The sequence below is a fragment of the Pan paniscus genome, chromosome 5, assembly GCF_029289425.2.
Source record: "Pan paniscus chromosome 5, NHGRI_mPanPan1-v2.0_pri, whole genome shotgun sequence".
NCBI lineage: Eukaryota > Metazoa > Chordata > Mammalia > Primates > Hominidae > Pan > Pan paniscus.
The window spans coordinates 49,356,381-49,378,333 of NC_073254.2; the positions used below are offsets into that span (position 1 = coordinate 49,356,381).

General features: G+C 42.6%; 1 protein-coding gene across 13 annotated transcripts in view; it reads left to right on the top strand.

Moving 5' to 3' along the window:
* The first annotated feature begins 13 nt into the window (after positions 1–13).
* The window catches only part of ANKS1A (ankyrin repeat and sterile alpha motif domain containing 1A), a 203,354-nt gene continuing 181,414 nt past the window's right edge, over positions 14–21,953 (top strand). For 9 of the 13 annotated variants that reach the window (XM_034961898.3, XM_034961901.3, XM_034961902.3 and 6 more), the window contains exon 1: positions 30–362. In XM_034961898.3, the coding sequence (XP_034817789.3) occupies positions 163–362 (200 nt within the window). In that variant the 5' untranslated portion in view covers positions 30–162. Of the gene's footprint in view, positions 363–21,953 lie in introns of all 13 variants that reach the window. The other 4 variants (XM_034961899.3, XM_055113488.2, XM_034961904.4 and 1 more) reach the window with 3 other exon arrangements.

Genomic DNA, 21,953 nt, shown 5'->3' on the forward strand with positions numbered 1-21,953 from the left:
CGCCGGATCCCGGAAGTGACGCGCTCGTGGGGAAAAGGCAGGGAGGGGGTGGTGTCCCCAGCCGGTTTGGGGGGTGCGTTGCCCGGAGACGGAAAGTTTGGGAGCCCGAGCAGGCTCGGCTGCAGCCTTGGGGAGGGGGTCCAGCGGGTGGCGGCCCTGGGGATGGGGAAGGAGCAGGAGCTGCTGGAGGCGGCCCGCACCGGGCACCTCCCGGCGGTGGAGAAGCTGCTGTCCGGGAAGCGGCTCTCCTCAGGCTTTGGGGGCGGCGGCGGCGGTGGCTCTGGGGGCGGCGGCGGCGGCAGCGGCGGCGGCGGCGGCGGCGGCCTCGGCTCTTCCAGCCACCCCCTCTCCAGTCTGCTCAGGTGGGTACGCGCCGGGGCCGGGCCGCTGCCTGCAGACCCTTTCTCCCCCACCCGTCTCTTGGGTCCCCAGAGAGATCGGGGGTCCTGAGACTCGGGCGGGGTGGGCTTGTGGCGTGCCCGGGGCGAGGCAGGCGGCCCGCGGGCCAGGGTACCGGAGGGCGCGCGGGTCCGAGTCCACGCTGCTCCGGGCTCGCCTGGTCTCCCGTTCTGACCCGGCTGCGAAGAATGGGAGTGCCCAGGTGGCAGCCTCCGCCGCATGGCACAGCCAGGGTTCACCCTCGCTCGCTACAGGGTGCCAGCTATCGTGGCTCACAAAAGCCAATTAAGAGCAAATATGTATATCATATATATATATATATATATATATATATATATATATATATATATGAGATCTCCCTCACCTCCTGCAGAAACTCCTACGCCTTGTAGAATCTCGAGGCTCCTCTGGAGGAAATTCTATTGATTTTCTTCTCTGAGGAACTTGGAACCTTCCACCAGGCTACACAGGACCTCGCTTTATTTTTTTTTTTCCCTCGAGACGGAGACTTGTTCTGTCAGCCAGGCTGGAGTGCAGTGGCGCGATCTCGGCTCACTGCAACCTCCGCCTCCCGGGTTCAAGCGATTCTCCTGCCTCTGCCTCCCAAGTAGCTGGGATTACAGGCGCCCGCCACGACACCCGGCTAATTTTTGTATTTTTAGTAGAGACGGGGTTTCACCATATTGGCCAGGCTGGTCTCGAACTCTTGACCTCAGGAACCGCCCGCCTCGGCTTCCCAAAGCGCTGGGATTACAGGCGTGAGCCACCGCGCCTGGCCCCTCGCTTTTGTTTTATTAAAATTGCCTCTGGATGTATCATTTTCAAGATGTTCGTCTTTGAGCCTCTCTTGTGCTTGAAGTTCAAATTGTAGTTCCTTGTAGTGAACCTCATTGGATTAGTCTAAGTGGCATATGCAGGATTCATCCAGGGGCTTATTCATCTAGAAATAAAGGCAGAGAGACTTGTTTAGGAAACCGAAGGATGCTGTAAACTTTTCCAAGGTCTGTTGTTAAACGCTTCAATCTGGAGCTGTAAGGACCGAGGGGAAAACATCAGTTTTGTGTGGCTTCGAAGGGGGATTGGAGGTGCTTTGTTAGTGTGAGTTAAATGTGTTAGTTCAGCAGCGCTTTCATAGCCTGATTTCTTTTTCCTTCCTTGTTCTTTTGAGGTTTTTAAGAAGTGGAAGTTCATTTAGAAATGCCTTCGTTAGCTTTCGTTCCCCATTACTTTATGTAACTTCAGTTTGAGTGAGCTTGGACCATATAAGCCTAAGGCGCTAATAAATTGTTATTAATAGATATTAAGCACTGAGTACCAACCCAGGTCTTTACAGGAAGATTTTAAAAAGCAATATAAGTAGGTACTTAAGATTTGTTGAAGAAATAAAAGTATCAGTTGCAGGACAATAAATTTCTAAATAAATGGATGGTGGATGGTATTACTCCCTGTAATTGCTAGCAGCTCAGAGAACAGAGACATCATTTAGGGATGGAGTGGAAGTCAGGGCTTCCAAAAGGAGGGAGACTTAAGCTGGCCTTGAAGGATGTGAGGATTTGGGTAGGTGAGTTATGATGGGCATGTTTCAGATGGGTACCCCATGATCAGAGGCACAGAAATGAGAATGGAAACTTATTTGGTGCTCCTTAGGCAACAGGAGAAGAACTTCCTGCCTGCACCCTTGAGAGGTTGGGCATAATAAAGGTAAATAATAATGGATGGGTATACTTCCATATATCATGTTTATATTCTCAGTCCCTAGATCAGTGCCTGACAACTTACAGGTGTTTAATAAATGTACAGTGAATGCATGAATTGGGTTTTGAATCTGGATTTGCCACTCTGCAGTTCTGATGTCTGAGAGGTGACAAGACTGTACAGGTTTGGAGATGCCTCTGTCTTTAATGAGTTGATGACATAGCATTTGGAGATTTTCCAGAGATATCTTAACCCTCAGCATATCCTGCTAAAGTGAGAAGTTTCTCATATCTCCCACCCTCAAGCACAGGTCAAATTATTCTTTTTTTTTTTTTTTTTTTTTTTGGAGACGGAGTCTCGCTCTGTCCACAGTCTGGAGTGCAGTGGCAGTATCTCAGCTCACTGCAACCTTCGCCTTCCTGGGTTCAAGCGATTCTCCTGCCTCAGCCTCCCAAGTAGCTGGGACTACAGGCAAGCGCCACCACACCCAGCTAATTTTTGTATTTTTTGTAGAGATGGAGTTTCACCGTGTTAGCCAGGCTGTTCTCAATTTCTTGACCTCGTGATCCGCCGGCCTCGGCCTCCCAAAGTGCTGAGATTACAGGCGTGAGCCACCTTGCCCGGCCTCAGGTCAAGTTATTCTTAGTGCGCTCACTCGGAGACTATTGAAATTCTGCTGAGGATTTAACTGCCATATAGTTAATATAGTTAAGCAAGACTAGGAAACCTGTTGAGCACAATGCTTCTACTTTGGGCCTCTTGCTGATGTGTCCTGTCTCTGCCATAAAGTGTGTTAACTCTCTATTCCCTAGAGTTAGAGAGCTGGCTCACCTTGACTTGCTTCTGTGTCTTTTGTAGAGAGGGTAAATGCCTAAGAGCTTCCCAACCTCTCATTCCTGTGACTCCTAGGGGCAGGGAGGATCTGGAGGCACTAGTTACACTAATTAGAGGTGACTCTGGTTAAAGCTAGTAAAAGATTTCTGAGCAAATGAGACCATGCCTAGGTCAGTATGTCCTCCCTTTTTAGATGTGGACATAGTGAAGGGTAGGTTACCTCTGCTCCCAACCCTCTCTCCCCTAAAGACCCTGGATTATTTAATGAGAGCTGTGGAATCATAGCTTCAGATTTGGCCTTTGTATTAGCGGCCATATTCTACCCCTATTTGTACTGCCAACTGTAACTTGCCTGAAGTAAAGCTGGCAGAAATAGGAGCTTACAGTTGCAGTGGAATAATTGTTCCAGACCACACATGTTTGTGTATTCACCTGTTTGTGTTCCCCCATCCCGTATTCCACAAAGGCTTTGTGTTTATTCTTAAGCTACAAAATGCCCTCTTCTCTTACCCATCCCTTTTCCTCTACACAGCTTGGGCTTAGGTTTTAACTTCTTAAAGCCCTTCCTGATGACCCTAATACACACAGATCTCTCAAGCTTCCATGTCTTTGGAGCACGTCATCTGTAGTGTACTTTGCTTGCCTAGCTTTCACAGTTGATCGCTTTGGCCTGTCAGTATAATGTTTACATATAGCAACCCTCACCGATTGATGCTATACCTGAGAATCAGAAAGTCAGCAAAGAAGACTTCTACTAGAAAAACATGTTCTTACAAACTTTGTGTTCTTCTAGCCTTCCTTATTTACTGGATATTTATTCAGGAACAGTATAGCATTATACTGTCCACTTGTTCTTAGCATTAAGCATGTTATAGCCTTAAGACCACTTGTTTTTGTGTCAGACTTCCTGGATTCACATTCCACTGCCACCACTGACTAGCTGCTTGACATTATTCAAGTTAACCACTTTGATACTCAATTTCTGCATCTGTAAAATGGGGATAATACTATCTGCCTTATAGGTATCATCTTAGATAATGTGTGTAAGGGACTTACCATAATTCCTGGCATATTCTAAGTCCTCAGTTCAGCACATACGGTTTTGCTGTGTTGCACCTGTTCTGTGCAAAGTACCATGCCAGACACATTATTTATTTATATTTTTGTAGAGATGGTGTCCCACTATGTTGCCCAGGCTAGTCTCAAACTCCTGGGCTCAAACGATCTTCCTGCCTCAGCCTCCCAAAGTGCTGGGATTATAGGTGTGAGCCACAGTGCCCTGCCTGACACATTTTAAATGGTGTTTTTTCATGCTTGGGGATCTGTTTTCCAAGCATGGCAGACTAGAAAGAGTAAATAAGGGAGAGGAATCATTCATATACCCAGTGTTTACCCATGATATACTTTGTGCCAGGCCAAGTGATTGCTAGATGCACTGCAAAATATGTCTGAGACCTGGGACATTGTACGTGGTCTGTCAGAATTAGCCCCTCTCTTCATACATGTTCTGTTCCCTTACAGAGTTTATAGTAGTATGATACGTCTGTGTAACAGGCCAACAAAAAGGAGACAGAGAAAGCACACAAATTTAGCATAATTTATCCTACCTCCCGGCTGTTTGAAGCTATTAACATAGGTGTATATAGCCCTATATACCTACGTAAGCCCCAAGCATCAGTTTACTGTATCTTTGTGCTATGATTTATGTTTATTATGACTGTTAGCCATCAAATAAAGATTAAATTATGTTCAATATAGCTTGTTAGTGAAAGAAGAAAAAAAATATAGTTTTCTATCCAAAATGGTTTAAATATAATTTTTTTACTTAAAAGGATAAGCAATAGATTATCTAGAAAGCACAGTTATCCAAAATGTCTAGGCTTACAGAGGCTCTGGATTGCATGGATTATACTTTATATAATACTAACTCATTTTCTGATTGTTTAATGGATGCATGCCTTCGGTCTATACCTTGGGAGCTTGGGATAGGCATTCTATCAAACTTCTTAACTTACAGTATTTTTTAGTTCTGGGCACGTAGCGGGCACTCAGATTCTCATGTAACAAGACAGTTTGCTATGTTTAGAGTTATAGTGAAATACTGATTTCCAAGAAAGAAACTCCTGTATAAGAATATTGTAAGATTTGGCTAAAAGTAAATTCTTTCAACTAAAAGGCCAAAAAGATCTGAGAAAAGGAAATGTTAAAACCAATCATGGCCAGGCACAGTGGCTCACCTCTGTAATACCAACACTTTGGGAGGCTGAGGCGGCTGGATCACTTGAGCCCAGGAGTTTGAAACCAGCCTGGGCAACATGCTGAAATCCCATCTCTACGAAAAATACAAACATTAGCCAGGCGTGATGGTGTGCACCTGTAGTCCCAGCTACTCGGGAGGCTGATGTGGGAGGATTGCTTGAGTCTGGGAGGTTGAGGCTGCAGTGAGCCAAGATTGTTCCACTGCATTTCAGCCTGGGTGACAGAGCTAGACCACGTCCTCACACCACCACCCCCCAAAAAAAGAAGAAAAAAGAAAACCAGCCACAATAGCTTCAAACTGTAAATTGAGTTATGAACTAAATACTGATGTATATGAATGGAAAAGTAAAGTGAAATGTACTTCTTAGGGTTCAGAAGCACAGAGAAACTAAACCAAAGATCACAGTTGAGGAGATTATGTCATGGTTTAGGAATATTTTATGCTTAATTTCTCAAGCATGAGAAGGGTGAATAAGAAAAGAGGAAGCCAAGGAGACTTGCTGGAGAATCTGAAAATTTATAGATAGTAGCAATGAATGTGGCTTTAAACTAGTTTTTATGCTGCCATTTCATTGGGGGAATAAAAGAAAAAGAAAACTATTCCAAAACAGATATGAATTTCCCAAGATGTGAAAATGTTCTGAAATAAGGAATGAAGCATGAAAAATTTTGAAAAATGGACCTCATTTGGAGGATAACAGATTCTCCCAAATGTCAGAAAATATGGCAAGTAATTCATTGTTGTAAAGAAAGCTTCCTAATATTTATTTAAGGACTTTGGTTTTTGGTTTTTTTTTAATTAAAAAAAAAATTTAAGAGACAGGAGTCTTGCTAATGTTGTCCAGGCTGACCTTAAACTCCTGGGCTCAATTGATCCTCCTGCCTCATCCTCCTGAGCTATTGGGACTGCAGGCACATGCCACCATGCCAGGCTAGACTTCTTCCTCTTGTTAGTGTTATTATTTTTTAAACAGTGATTAGCATAACCATTCTATTGAAATGGTCCTTTATTCATTCCCAGAATGGATCTGAACCTTGGAGATTATAATGGCATGACAGCCTTTTCTCATGCTGACCTTTTTACTTTTGCCCACTACTGTGCCAGATTTCTTTTGAAAGTGCCTGTTTTGAGCAAAATGATTTTAACATCTTAAGGAAGAGGGCAACACTGACCATGTAAGGATTGTAGAATGGAAGGGCCTGGAAACAGATCTTGTGGATTTGAATTTGTCTGATCTAAGTTCCTGCTCTTCTAAGAGAATGCAAAAACAAGATAAAATGCAACTATCCACTAGCATAGCAGTTTTCTGGGTCTTCCACTAAACTATCTTAATTAATTAAAAATAGTTTTTCAAGAATGTCTTTCTTTTTTTTTCTTTTTTTTTTTTCTGAGACAGCGTCTCTCTCTCTCTCCCAGGCTGGAGTGCGATGGCACGATCTCGACTCATTGCAGCCTCCACCTCCCGGGTTCAAGCGATTCTCCTGTCTCAGCCTCCCGAGTAGCTGGGATTACAGGCGCACGTATTTTAGTAGGGACGGGATTTCACTGTGTTGCCCAGGCTGGTCTCGAACTCCTGAGCTCAGGCAGTCTACCCTCAGCCTCCGGAAGTGCTAGGATTACAGGCGTTAGCCACCGTGCCTGGCCTTTTTTTTTTTTTTTTTTTCCTTTTTTTTTTCAGAGACAGTGTCTCACTCCTTCATCCAGACTGGAGTACAGTGGTGCAATCTCAGCTCACTGCAACCTCTGCCTCTCAGGTTCAAGTAATTCTTGTGCCTCAGCCTCCTGAGTAGCTGTGATTACAGGCATGCACCACTGCACCTGGCTAATATTTGTATTTTAGTAGAGACGGGGGTTTCACTATGTTGGCCAGGCTAGTCTCGAACTCCTGACTTCAAGTGATCTGCCTGCCTCGGCCTCCCAAAGTGCTGGAATTACTACAGGTGTGAGCCCCCACGCCCAGCCAAGAATGTCTTAAAATACTCCCTTTAAGTGTGATTTTGTTGGGAGGGCAGCCCTGTTCCTGCATTTTGGAATTGCTGTACTTACATTTTTGCTTTATCTAAAGCAGAGTGTGGTTCCCCTGTTAAAAAACAAAAGGAAACAAAAAAAGGTAACATGCTTGGAAATGACTTTTGTGGTAGTTACTTTATATGTAAAAATCTAGAAGGTGCCTAATCTTAAACTGAGTAAGGCATTTACTTAGAATTAAAGATAATTTACCCAGCCTGGGCAACATGGCAAGACCTCGTTTCTACAAAAAATAAAAAAACTAGGCCAGGCGCAGTGGCTCACGCCTGTAATCCCGGCACTTTGGGAGGCTGAGGCGGGTGGATCACCTGAGGTCAGGAGTTAGAGACCAGCCTGGCCAATATGGTAAAACCCCATCTCTATTAAAAATACAAAATTAGCTGGGTGTGGTGGCCTGCGTCTGTAATCCCAGCTACTTGGGAGGCTGAGGCAGGAGAATTGCTTGAACCTGGGAGGCAGAGGTTGCAGTGAGCCGAGATTGTACCATTGCACTCCAGCCTGGGCAAAAAAGAGCGACACTCCATCTCAAAAAAAAATAAAAATAAAAAATTAGCTGAGTGTGATGGCATGCACCTGTGGCCCCAGCTACTCGGGAGGCAGAGACGCAAAGGTGGGAGAATTGCTAGAGCCCAGAAGGTGGAAGGTTGAGGCTGCAGTGAAAAGAAAATTTACTACAAAGTTTAAGATTTAAAGTCAGTGGTCTCCCTTTTTCCTGCATCCTCCAATTGAAGTTCAGTTTTTACTTTCTTAGTTGCAAAAATTAGAGACAGGAAACAATGAAACAAGCTTGTGATCTGAAGAATTTGACTTGTATCTAGTAGCTTCAGCATGTTCACGGGTCATAGGAGGTTATGGTCCCAGTGAAAGTTACATTCTTGGCCAGAAAAATCCCTTCAGGAGGTTCTTTTTCCCACATTGGATTGTTCACCCCAAACAGCTGTGAATTTTGGTTTGCAAAAGGAAGTCCAGGCTATTTCTGCCCTAGTCTTTCATAGGGAAAGTAAATTACTGGGTTTTTAGCCCAGAAACACTAAGGAAACCCCAGAAGTAGACAGTGGAGAGTTTGTTCTTAGAAAAATCAGGCTCTCCTGTGGGTAGGAACTTGGTCTCTTTTTTGGAGAGCTCTCAGAAAATATTTCCCACACTGATTTCCAAAGGATTATTGGGAGATTTTCTGTGGTAGAGAAAATTATATCGTATAATATGTTACATTCATAGAACATCTTCACATAACTTTGGTGTGGTTAGAGTTAATGGTAGTAATACTAGAAATTATATGGTATGTCTTCATATTTATCCTTTCTCAGTAATTTGTAGATCAAGTTTGTTTAGTTTACAAATCAAAAAAGAGTTTTTAAAACAAGTCAGTTGTCTCTGCTTTGAAACAAGATAGTTGTATCTGTTTGTGATATTATTACCACTGATCCAGGAAGCAGAACTGCCTCCTGGCCTACTTAAGTGGCGAGGACATACTATGGTGGCTAAGGATCAGGTTCTGACCCAACTCTGCCTTGTGACTTAGGCAAATTAAGTCACTTTTCTGCGCCTCTGTGTCTTCATATATATAATGGGCCTGGGATGGTGCCTATCTTCTAAAGCAGCATTAAATGAGCTAAAGGATGTAAGGCATATAATGCCTGGCACATGGCAAGGGCTTGGTAACCCTCAGCTGCTAGAATCATCTAATGGGAGCCAGGTGCTTGCCACCCTTGATGAATCAGAGTGAGGACCCTGTTAAGGACATATCTTTTATTGATGTTGCCATTTTAACATTTATAATAATTCACAGCAGAAGCTCCCAACCTTTTAAACTATGAAGAGTCCCATAGTTTTAAAAAGCCTGAAAATTGGCAATGGTGGCAAAGTTACAGAGCAATCCAGGTCCACAATCCTTTGTTTGAAACCTTGGGGCCAGATATGTTTTCAGGGTGCTGACTCAATATTGTATATTGAGTCCCTAGTGGGACTGTGGCAGCACCCTGGAAACATTGTATTTCTACAGCAAAACCTGTAAATATTGACTAAATGGGATAAATATGAAGCTGCTTCATATCAGCGTAGGTCAGGTTTTGCAGCTAAATGACTTTGCTGCTAACTTATGAAAATATATTTTCAGAGCTTTTTGGATTTCTGAATTGTTGATAAGGGACTGTAAACCTCTGCCTTTATGGTAGAAAAATTGCAAGACAAAGAAATGCACTAAGAAGAAAATAAAATCAGTTATAATTTTACCACCTACAGAAATTAACTTGAAATTTTGGTGTACAATCTTGTTTTTTTCTGTGCAAACTTTTTTTTTTTGAACAGAAATGACATTATTTTGTATATACTTTGTCTCATGTTTTCACGAACTATATTGTGAAAACACTTTCCTATATTTTCTGTCCTCCTCAACCTCATTTTAAATGGATGTGATATCCGTGGTATATATGAATTGTAATTAATTTAACCCCTTTCCTGACATGGAACATGAGTTTGTTTTTCGTTTTCTGCTATTAGAACAGCTCTGTGATGAACATGCATATGGATAAGTTTGTGTGTACATTCTGCTTATAACATTTGATATATTCAATAGAATGGTAGGTGTAGTTTCAACATTCAGCCATTGCAGAAATCAACAGCTGAATATTCAAATTGCACCTCAAAATCAACAAGAAACATACATGTTGTTGAATTTGAGGACTCATAGTAATTCTGAGGCCCCTTACATCTCCTGGGTCCTTCTGACTGGGAAGTAATATACTGATTTATGGTTGCTAAATACTACTTATATTCAGAAAGTAACCTTTGTGCAAGCCCAGGACTTTTTAATGGTTAACTTAAGGCTTTACTGGTTCTTTTTCATAGACCAAATGTTTAGAAGAGGGCCATTAATAATACAAATGCATGGAGCAATATGCTCCAAGCAGAATAAAATAAAAACAGCTTTATGGCCCAGCATGGTGGCTAATACCTATAATCCCAGCACTTTGGGAGGCGGAGGCCGGAGGATCACTTGAGCCTAGGAGTTTGAGAGCAGCCTGGGCAACATAGTGAGACCCAGTTTCTATTAAAAAAAAAAAGTAATTAAAAAACAAAAAAAAATAGCTGTTATTTTGTAAAGTAGAGATGAGGTCTTGCTATGTTGCCCAGTCTGGACGCAAATTTATTTTTTCTTTTAAATTATAGTTGAGACCTATTTACAAAAAGACTGATGGCCAGAAAAGATTACAAAACAAATCAGTTCAGAGCTGTTTACCTGAGTGTCTGAAAGGTTCTTAGACTTTCTGATGTGGTTTTTAGAACTTTAACTCTCTGCTGTACCTGGGGAGGAGTCCCAGTCCTGGCTTTGCTCATAACTATCCACATCATGCTCACCACTCTTCCTCTGATCCAGCCTGATAGAGTCTGTGCATTGACTTTTGTCCTCAATGGGGCCAGCCGCCTGATTCTTGCTTTTTCAGGTTGCCCTGCAGCCATGATCAAACTTCAATGCAAAGTCCAGCCCATACTGTAGTATTTGAAGTCAGTAACTCAATAGCTCAGAAATGTTGCTACTGACAGTATTGTGGGTGAGTGTGTATGTGTGTATTTGGGATGGGTGGGATGGTTTCACTTCTTGAGCACTTAATACTTTGCTCTGTCTGTGCCAAGGGCTTTACATACATGTATTTGCTCAGTTTACCTACACAACATGCCTGCAAGGTAATTATTGTTATTTCCATTTTACAGATGAAGAAGCAAAAGTTAAGAGAGAGGTTAAAGTGACTAGCCCAGGGCCACACAGGGGAGTGCAGAGCCTGGCATCTTTGTGATTCCAAAACTTTTGCTTATAAAGCACTGCATTTGGCCACTTGGAGAATCAGTCTCTTTGGATGAGACTTAAGCGACCACTTACTATATGCTTAGGTAAAATTTTGCTGAAAAGATTAATTAGGGATTTATTTAAGTTTAATAGTTGCTTTTATACCACTTCATGCTATACCCTTCTAAGCACTTTACAAGTATTAACTCATTTTGTCCTCATAACAACTCTCTCTGTTTTTTTTTTTTAATAACAAAAATAGAGATGGGGTCTCACTATGTTGCCCAGGTTGGTCTCAAATTCTGGAGCTCAAGCGATCCTCCTGCTTCAGCCTCCCAGAGTGTTAGAATTACAAGCATGAGCCACCACACCTGGCCATAACAACTGTTTGAGGAATACACTAGTAGTATTGCCATTTTACTGGTGAGGAAACTGAAACACAGAGAGATGAAGTAACTTGCCAAGGTGCAGTAAGCTAGTAAAAGTTAGAGCTTAGTTTTGAACCCAGGCAGACAGGCCCCAGAGTCTTTGCTCTTGGTTATTATGCAACTGGGACTTCTTCCTTTTACCCAAGAATGTAACACAAAGTCCTTTGGGAAGACTTTGACTACATACAGTGAGGTAGGCTCATTAAAAAAAAAAAAATTGGCAAATTCCCTGGAATACAGGAAAGTTAGGTAAAGAGAATGCCTTTACGTCTATGCCAAATAATAGTTTAGAGAATGTGGGGGACTTCCCTATAGCTCCCACATTGCTTTTTCGGACTTCTAGAAAATTCTCATCTCATGTAGGTGCATGTGTTCATGAATTTTACCTGTGAGAAAATTTAAGTGGTCCCTGTGCCCCCCGCAACCAGTTCAAAATGATAAAAATTAGTTTTGGACCCATAAGCTACATAAACTGCCAGATGCACTACCAGGGCCAAAGTTTGTACAGGGGAAGTGAATCTAAACAATTGGCAAGAACCAAAAGCCTGTGTATTTGAAGTTATTTCCAACTCTGTTTTTTTTTTTAAACAATTCGCTCCCTCATTAGTGATAACAACCAAAATTTGCATTCTCAAATAATAATTAGTTGGCCCATAAAATGATTTTCAGACAGTATTATCTGGCTGGTTCAAATGATGGTTGATGCTGTCTTGAAGCCTAGGATTATGGGATGGGAAATGTTACTTTCCATAATCCTTGGTACTTTAATCTTCACAATCCTTCAATACAGGTATTAGTGCCCATTTTACTGATGATTTTCTAGTGGTTAAATGACTGGCTTAGAACTGGGCTGAGGTGGGGTTTTTTTTTGTTGTTTGTTTTCTGAGATGAGGTCTCACCCTGTCACTCAGGCTGGAGCACAGTGATGCAATCACAGCTCATTGTAACTTCAGCCTCCTGGGCTCAAGCAATCTTCCCACCTGAGTCTACTGAGTAGCTGGGACTACAGGCTCATGACACCATGCCCGGTTAATTTTTGTATTTTTTGTAGAGACGGAGTCTTGCCATGTTTCCCAGGCTGGTCTTGAATTCCTGGGCTTAAGAGATCTGCCCACCTTGGCCTCCCAAAGTGTTGGGATTACAGGCGTGAGCCATCACACCCAGACAGGACTGAGGTGTTCTGTTTGTGAGGCCTTTAAGGGTCCTATTTTATGCAGAATCATGGCTACCAAAAAGACGTCTGTGGAAGTATAAGGTGGAAAGTATAAGGAGAAGGTAGTATTCTAGCTAAGTAGCTCTGAAAATACCTATGGGTCCTATATACCTAACAGTAATAGAATAGGCCTATTACTTTTTACCTACAAATGAAAATACTTTAGATATTGAAATTGGCAGAGATTCCACATTTGTTACTTTTTAATCTATTGCTATCTCCATAATTGTGTGTTTAAGACTCAGCTGGAGAATAGTTTTCTTGCTAGTCACTCATCAGCAGTCTCTCTTGCCATCTTTAGCAGACCCAGAGCAGAGTTTCAAAAGACTTTTCAAATAGATGATCCAGGGCTTCGTGCTTCATTTTAAGGTTTAAGTTTTTCTTTTTTGTTTCTTTTTTTTTTTTCTTTTTGAGACGGCGTTTCGCTCTTGCTGCCCATGCTGGAGTGCAATGCGTGATCTCGGCTCCCTGCAACCTCCACCTGCCGGGTTCAAACAATTCTCCTGCCTCAGCCTCCCGAGTAGCTGGGATTACAGGCATGCGCCACCATGCCCAGCTAGTTTTGTATTTTTAGTAGAGACGGGATTTCTCCGTGTTGGTCAGGCTGGTCTGGGACTCCTGACCTCAGATGATCCACCCGCCTCGGCCTCCCAAAGTGCTGGGTTTACAGGCGTGAGCTACCGCGCCTGGCCCAAGTTTTTCTTTTTAAAAGAAGGAGTGTATAAAAAATCAGGTCCAGTACTTTTACTAGATATGTTTTGTCGACCAAATTGATAGAGCTGTCTTTTTAAAAGATGTCTTTTTCCAGGCCAGGTGCGGTGGCTGTAGTCCCAGCTACTCGGGAGGCTGAGGCAGGAGAATTGCTTGAACCCGGAAGGCGGAGGTTGCAGTGAGCCGAAATCGCGCCATTGTACTCCACCCCGGGCGACAAAGCAAGACTCCGTCTCAAAAAAAAAAAAAAGAAAAAGATGCCTTTTCCTTATCCATTATGATCTGTTAGACTTGCTATTGTCTTCAGTTACCATCATTTCCGGTTACCTTTCTCTTTAACATATGTTCTTTTGTAAAATTTATAGTTCATTTACAGAGAAAACTGATGAAAATAGCAATCCAGGTACCCTAGCGTCTTCTCATTCAATTGGCAGATATTTATGAAGACCTGATTCTTTTGGGTGAAATTTCACAGTCACTTAAAAATATCTGTGTTTGCTGAGAGGAATGCATTATACCAAATTATAAGTTTGGTATAATGCTGCTAGTACTAGCAGAATGCTATAGTAGAAGCTAAAGCCAAGATTTTTTTGGGTGTATGTGTGGGGCATTCCCACTGTAATCCATAAAACCCATTTCCAGTAACTTCTGTCTTCTGTGTTTTTTATCCTAATATTGTTACTTTCAAATTGGCTCGTTGTGGGGTTTGATTGTCATTCTACTGCACCAATTTGCCCATAAACCTCTGTATCTCTTTAACAGGCAAATCATCATGTAGAAAAACTTTTTTTTTTTTTTCCAAGAGAGGATCTTGCTCTGTTGCCCAGGCTGGAGTGCAGTGGTGGGATCATAGCTCAAGCTATCCTCCAACCTCACTCAGTCTTTTGAGTAGCTAGGACTACAGGCATGCACCACCAAGTTTGCCTAATTTTTTTTGTTTGTTTTTTTAAATTGAGACAGAGTCTCGCTCTTTTGCCAGGCTGGAGTGCAGTGGTGTGATCTCGGCTCACAGGGGCCTCCACCTCCCGGGTTCAAGCGATTCCCCTGCCTCAGCCTCCTGAGTAGCTGGGACTACAGGCACGTGCCATCATGCCCGGCTAATTTTTTGTTTGTTTGTTTTGTTTTTGTATTTTAGTAGAGACGGGGTTTCACCATGTTGGCCAGGATGGTCTCGATCTCCTGACCTTGTGAGCCACCCGCCTCGGCCTTCCAAAGTGTTGGGATTACAGGCATGAGCCACTGTGCCCAGCCCATCTGCCTAATTTTTAATTTTTTTATAGAGGTGGGGTCTTGCTTTGTTGCCCAGGCTGGAATGCAATGGCACGATATTAGCTCATTGTAGCCTTGAACTCTTGGCCTCAAGCAATCTTTCTGCCTTGGCCTCCCAAGGTGCTGGGATTACAGCACTGGCTGAAGAACATTTTCTGATGGATTGAATCAGCTGTGAGTTTGGGCCACAAATCTGGGACTTTTTAAAAAATATGAATACAGTCGTCCCTCAGTCTCCATGGGGGATTGATTCTAGGACCCCTCGAAGATACCAGAATTCCAGCTCAAGTCCTTTATATAAAATGGCATAGTATTTGTGTATAACCTGTGCTTATTCTCTCGTATGCTTTAAATCATCTCCAGTTTAATTATAATACCTAAATACAGTATAAATGCTATGTAAATAGTTATTAAAACATATTTTTTAGGGAACAATGAGACAAATAGCCTGTACATGTTTAATATAGATGCAGCCATCCATTTTTTTTCTGAATTTTTTTTTTCCATGGTTGGTTGAATTCACAGATCTAGAACCCATCAATATCGAGGGCTAACTGTATTATGTAATAACCTAATAACCACCAGGATTGCCTTTCCTATAACTAAAAAAAAAATTATGGGCTGGGCTCAGTGACACAAGCCCGTAATCCCAGCACTTTGGGAGGCTGAGGTGGGCGGATCACGAGGTCAAGAGATTGAGACCATCCTGGCTAACATGGCGAAATCCCGTCTCTACTAAAAATACAAAAATTAGCTGGGTGTGATGGCGCACACCTGCAGTCCCAGCTACTTGGGAGGCTGAGGTAGGAGAATTGCTTGAACCTGGGAGGTGGAGGTTACAGTGAGCTGATATCTCGCCACTGCACTCCAGCCTGGTGACAGAGCGAGACTCCATATCAAAAAAAAAAAAACAAAATGTTTTGCACTTCCTGTTGCTCAAGGTGACATCTGATTCTGATTTTCTTTTCTTTTCTTTTCTTTCTTTTCTTTGTTTTTCTTTTGACAGTCTTGCTCTGTCACCCAAGCTGGATTGGAGTGGCATGAGCTCGGCTCACTGCAACCTTCGCTTCTCAGGTTCAAGTGATTCTTCTGCCTCCGCCTCCTGAGTAGCTGGGATTACAGGTGTGTGCCACCACGCTCAGCTAATTTTTGTATTTTTAGTAGACACAGGGTTTCGCCATGTTGGCCAGGCTGGTCTTGAACTACTAGCCTCAAGTGATCTGCCTGCCTTAGCCTCCCAAAGTTCTGGGATTATAGGCGTGAGCCACTGTGCCCAGTCAACGTCTGATTTTCTATTGGTGATGACATAATGAGGTTATTGGAGTCATCACATGATGAATCTGGCTGGCACTAGGTTTCCTCATTACCAGGAACTGGGCCTTGTGAGATTTTGACACTTACCACATCATGCTCACCACTCTTCCTCTGATCCAGTCTGATGGAGTCTGTGCATTGACTTTTGTCCTCAATGGGGCCAGCCGCCTGATTCTTGCTTTTTCAGGTTGCCCTGCAGCCATGATCAAACTTCAATGCAAAGTCCAGCCCATACTGTAGTATTTGAAGTCAGTAACTGAGTAGCTCAGAGGTATTGCTACTGACAGTATTGTAGGTGAGTGTGTATGTGTGTATTTGGGATGGGTGGGATGGTTTCACTTCTTGAGCACTTAATACTTTGTCTGTGCCAAGGGCTTTACATACATGTATTTGCTCAGTTTACCTTCACAACATGCCTGCAAGATAATTATTGTTATTTCCATTTTACAGATGAAGAAGCAAAAGTTAAGAGAGAGCTTAACTGACTGCTTTTTGTCATTGTTTTGCTTGTGAATAACATTGTTTTCACCTCTTTGATTGGTCTTTGGTTTCATGTGGCCGTCAGAGTTTGAGTAGAGCAAAATCTTCTCTCCCTCTTTCATTGATTTTTATTTTAGCCTTCAGTTTGATGTGTAACTACCTGAACGAAATCCTTAAGTTTGAGTTAAGCCTTAAGTCTGTTCTTGTTGTAGGATTTTGGCTTGGTTAAGGTCTGTCTGGATCACTGGGGTCTGGAAAGTATCCATTTCTCAGTTTTATCCTCTGGTCTCTGTGCTTGACTCTGAGGGGAAGAGGACATGGCTAGACAGAAAAAACAGTACGCAGGAAACATTGTCTCCAGGAACTTTTCTCTCTTAGAGTGCATACTGGCTCTGGGGAAGGGCCTGAGTGAGCAGTGCCCCTCGGGGATCTTCTGCCTAATCCCACCTCAACCACCATCTAGCCGTATGATCTTGGGAATATTTTTTACTCTTCCTGTAGCTCAGTTTTCTTACCATTAAAAAATGGGTGGCAGGGGGCAGTGTTTTTAGCGTTTCCTGGCAGAGGTCCAAGGAAAGGTGCATCAGTGTGTCTTAAAGCATCTGCAGAGTTAGACTGGGGAAAGGAGCGACTGCTTACTGTCCTCTTACTGTGTGCCAGGAACTGTGCAAGGCCTTTTACATGCCTGGTGCGGAAGGTCAAGAAGAGAAAGAGGTCTGTCTTCTCCCTTCATCCATGGGAGTGTGTGAGTGGGAGGTTGCTCTCTCTGCTCGTGAAACTTTCATCAGCAAATACTAATTAGTGCTTAATTACTATATGTTGTGCATACCACTGTAGCAGATAACTTAGGAACACAAAACTTGACAACTCCCTTAAGAAATTGGCTTGGTTATCTGTGAGTTTTCACTATCAATGACTGAATAAATAAGTGGGGCAGAACAGACAGGTCTTTCTTACAGAAGAATTCCAATTATAAATGTAGGAATAATGAGGGGAATAGAAAATCACCATTAGCATACCATAGTAATAATTGCTGCAGGCAAGATCTACCAGTGAAGAATGAAATTGGTGGGTGAAAGCTGAAGGAGAAACAATATTTATATGGCTTCAAAGTATCTTCCCCAGAATATTTATTAATTCCTATGGCAGCTTCAACCGATGTCCACTTGTTCTTTGGTAGTCCTCTCTCTAGGAGATGGAATTTAATTCTCTTCCTTTTTTGAGTGTGGGCTAGACTTAGAAACTGGCGTCCAAATAATAGAATATGGAGAGAGAACAGTGGTAACTTTATAGTGGGAAAATCTGGTAGCCACTGCCTTTACCGAGTAATGAAGGTTAACATCACCAGTGATAAGTCATGCTGATGTCACATATCCCCAGATGTGATGTGATGAAAAGGACACTTTGCCTCTTGTGTTCCTTCCCCAAATCCATAACCTCAGTCTAATCATGAGAAAACAGAAACACAAATTGAAGAACATTCTACAAAATACTGAGTAGTACTCTTTAAAATTGTCAAGGCTGAGAAAGACAAGCAAAGACTGAGGAACTGTCACAGAGACTCAAGAGCCAAGACCATTCAGTGCAGTGTAGGGTCCTGGAACAAGGGACATGAATGTAAAAACTAGGGAAGTATCAACAAAGTCTGTAGTTTAGTTAAGAATATTGTACCAGTGTTAATTTCTTAAGTTTTGATCAATGATTTCTTAAGTTTTGATCAATGTACAGTCATCCCTGGGTACATGTGGGGTATTGGACCCCCATCTATAACAAAATCCTTGTATACTCAAGTCCTGAGGTCAGCTGTGAGAAACCCAAGTATGTGAAAAGTCAGACCTCTACACACACAGGTTTTGAATCCCACAAACGCTATATTTTTTGTCTGCGTTTGGTTGGAAAAAATCTGCATGTAAGTGGACCCAAGCAGTTCCAACCTGCATTGTTTAAGTATCAGCTTTACTATGATTCTGTAAAACGTTGACATAAGGGGAAGCTGGGTGAAAGGGATACGCGGCTCTGTGCTATCTTTGCAACTTTTCTGTAAGCCTAATATTATTTCAAAATAAAAAGTAAACAAGCAAAGGGCCTATTTGCTGGAGGCTCTGAAGTCAAGCTGCCTGGTTTCATATCTTGCCTCTGCCACCTACCAGTTGGGAGGTATAGATAGCTTTCTGAATTGCTTTGCCTTAGTTCCTTCATCTATAATAATAGAACTTCTCGTATAAAGTTGTGTAATGATTAAATGAGGTAATGCATGTGAAGTACTTAGAATAGTGGCAAGCCAGGCATGGTGGCTCACACCTGTAATCCCAGCACTTTGGGAGGCTGAGTTGGGAGGATTGCTTGAGTGCAGAAGTACAAGACTCACCTGGGCAACACAGCAAGACCCTATTGTAAAAGGAAAAAAAAGAACAGTGGCTGGAATGTAGTAATGACAGCTGCTAATATTAATATTTATACAGAGGAAGTCCAGCCTCCTTTTAGTTACTCAGCCATTGAGCCAGGGATGTAAATAGTGCTGGAGGAGTTTGGAGGAAGAGGCTATGGTAATGGAGTAGGGTGGTCTGGAGACCCCTCTCCTAGACTACTTATACCCCTAGGAAGTGGGGCCCTACCTTTCAAGAAAGCCAAAGATTCAGGTAGCTGATAGAAGATTGGTGTGGAGGAGGGCAGGGAACAGCTAGAGGCAGAGGTAGAGAAGCTTAAAATAAGAAAGACCTGTTTGCCCAGCAGTGAGTAAGCGGCTATCCAGCAGGAGTCAGCGGAGGTGAGGTTGGTAAGGTTGGCTAGTACTGGATCGTCATGGGATTGGATGCTGGCTTGATAGAGTCTAAGACCTTGTGTCTAGGCCACTTTATCTCTAGGTGCTTTATTTCTAAGCCTGAGAGAGAGACAATTCAAACAATAAAAAAGTTGTTTCAGTTTCAACAGGATTGTGGTTGTACTTTGTTTGTTGGTTGAAAAAATATGTTGTGACAGAATGATTATGAACTCGGTAACTCTCTGAAATAAACTTGTGTTTTATTAAATATAGTAGCTTCTCTGTACCTTAGGGGCATCATAATATATTATTCTGTGACGTTTATTCTGCCTACTGCTGGTGCTTGGTGTACGAATGCATTTGCTGACCCTTTACAATAACAACATGGCCCCAGGACAGAGTCACTGTTTTAAGTATGCAGACATGCTTTTTGACTTCCAAGCCTCATCTTTTGGGTTGTCTTCTGTCACAGCGGAGTGTGTTTCTTTTATTAGTAAAGAAAAAAGAAAAAGAAAAATTATTGTACCACTAGAAATATGGCTAAAAATTATTGAAGTATAATTTATATACAGTTAAGCACTTGGATATTAAATGTACAGACCAATGTATTCTTACCTACATACACATCTGTTATCATCATGAAGATAACATTCCAGTGCCCCAGAAGTCTCCTTTGTGTCACCTGCTAGCCAAAAATGCCGTCCTTGAGGTTATCACTGTTCTGACCTTGATCACCATAAATTTTTGCCTGGGGACATGTTTCTTTTTCTCCACCGTACACCCATGTTCATGCAGAACAGTGGAGTGGGAGCAGGGCAGGGTCTGTATGTGCCAAATACTACACTAGACACATTCCCAGACTTAAATAAATTCTCCTGTAAAACACAGACCTGGGCTTATATAACTTGTCTAAACTCAATCCCATGTCATTGATGCCAAAGTCAGTGTTTTTTCCATTGCGCCATGCTCTATGTCTTCAACTGACATTTGCCATAATCATTATCATTATCATTAATGAAAAGTCATCTGACACTTGCCAGTAGTTTATATGATCAAAGAACATCAGTTAACACCCAGTTCTCATTTCTAAGTGCGTTTAAATGGTCAAGAGCTTTTAACATAACTCTCTTGGGAAGCAGAATGAATTGAGTTAATTTAGAACCAAAAGATAATGGCAATTTCTTCATTTAATTAGTGCCTTGTTTGTGCAAGATCACGTGCTGGCCAACGGAGTTATAGAGAGAAAAGAAGTCTCAATCCCAGCTTTGTGATCTTCTGATGGGGGAGATAGAGAATAGTGTGATGAGTGCTATGAAACAGAGGGATGCTGGAGCATCAGAGAGGAAACAAGGGGCAGGGCTGGGGAAATGTTCCTCCCTGAAGGGGTGAGGTCTGGGTGGAGTATTAGAGCTAAAAGGAGTTGTACAGACAAAGAAGGGGAAAAGCGAGAGTTATTTTAAGCTGGAGTGTGTGTACAGTGTGGTGGCTCAGTGTCTGCGAAGAATGGGTGTCTGGAAGCATTGTGCATTGAGACGACTGCAGGTAACTGCCTGGTATGTAGGAGGGAGAGGGGTTCTGTGGAGTAGAAAGAGATTAGCTGGGGTAGTAACAGAGGTGAGATGCCCATGTAAAGGAGTTGGATTTTACATTGACAGTAGTTATGGATTTGCAATTTAGGAAGATCACTTCAGATTTTTGGAAGATGGATCAAAGGAGTTGAGATTAACTAGGACTGCAAAATGATTAGGGCCTGAAGGAAGGCAGTACCAGTGAGTATGAAGAGGAAGCTAAATTTGAAATATTCAGGAGGAATGAACAGGACTTGGTGACTGTTGATTTGCAGTTGAGTGGGTGATCTCTCCTATGACTTTGCATCTAAATAGGATATTACAGGCGGGTCACAGTGGCTCATGCCCTGTAATCCCAGCACTTTGAGAGGCTGAGGCGAGAGGATTGCTCGAGCTCAGGAGTTTAAGGCCATCCTAGGCAACACAGGGAGACCCTGTCTCTACAAAAAATTTAAAAATTAGCCAGATGTGATGGTCCCTGCAGTCCCAGCTACTCAGGAGACTGAGGTGGGAGGATCACTTGAGCCTCGGAGGTGGAGGCTGCAGTGAGCTGTGATCACACTACTACTACACTCCAGCCTGGGCAACATAGCTAGACTCTGCCTCATAAAAGAATGAATGGGCTGGGTGTGGTGGCTCATGTCTGTAATTCCAGCACTTTGGGAGGCTGAGGTGGGCAGATCACCTGAGGTCAGGAGTTCGAGACCAGCCTGGCCAACATGGTGAAACCTCGTCTCTACTAAAAATACAAAAAATTACCCAGGCGTGGTGGTGGGTGCCTTTAGTCCAGCTATGCAGGTGGCTGAAACAGGAGAATCACTTGAATTCAGGAGGCAGAGGTTGCAGTGAGCCGAGATTGCACCACTGCACTCCAGCCTGGGTGACAGAGTGAAACTCCATCTCAAAAAAAAAAAAAAAAGAAAAAGAAAAAAGAATGAATGAATGAATGAATAGGATATTACAACATAAAATGGGAGAGTGGGGTTTTGTGGAAGGACTGGAGTTTTGTAAGGGATAACTGAAATGAAACACTTTTTTCCCTCTCTAGTAGAAGGGTAGTATTCATTTTAGAACAGCTCCATTACTTATTTTGGTGTGCACAGGAGTTTGTAGATGGAGACCTAGAGTGGTATGGTAACTATTTTTTTAAGCAGGCAGATAAACTTTTGGTTTAATCTTTTGTTTATCATGGTGAAAGCTAAGTCTCCA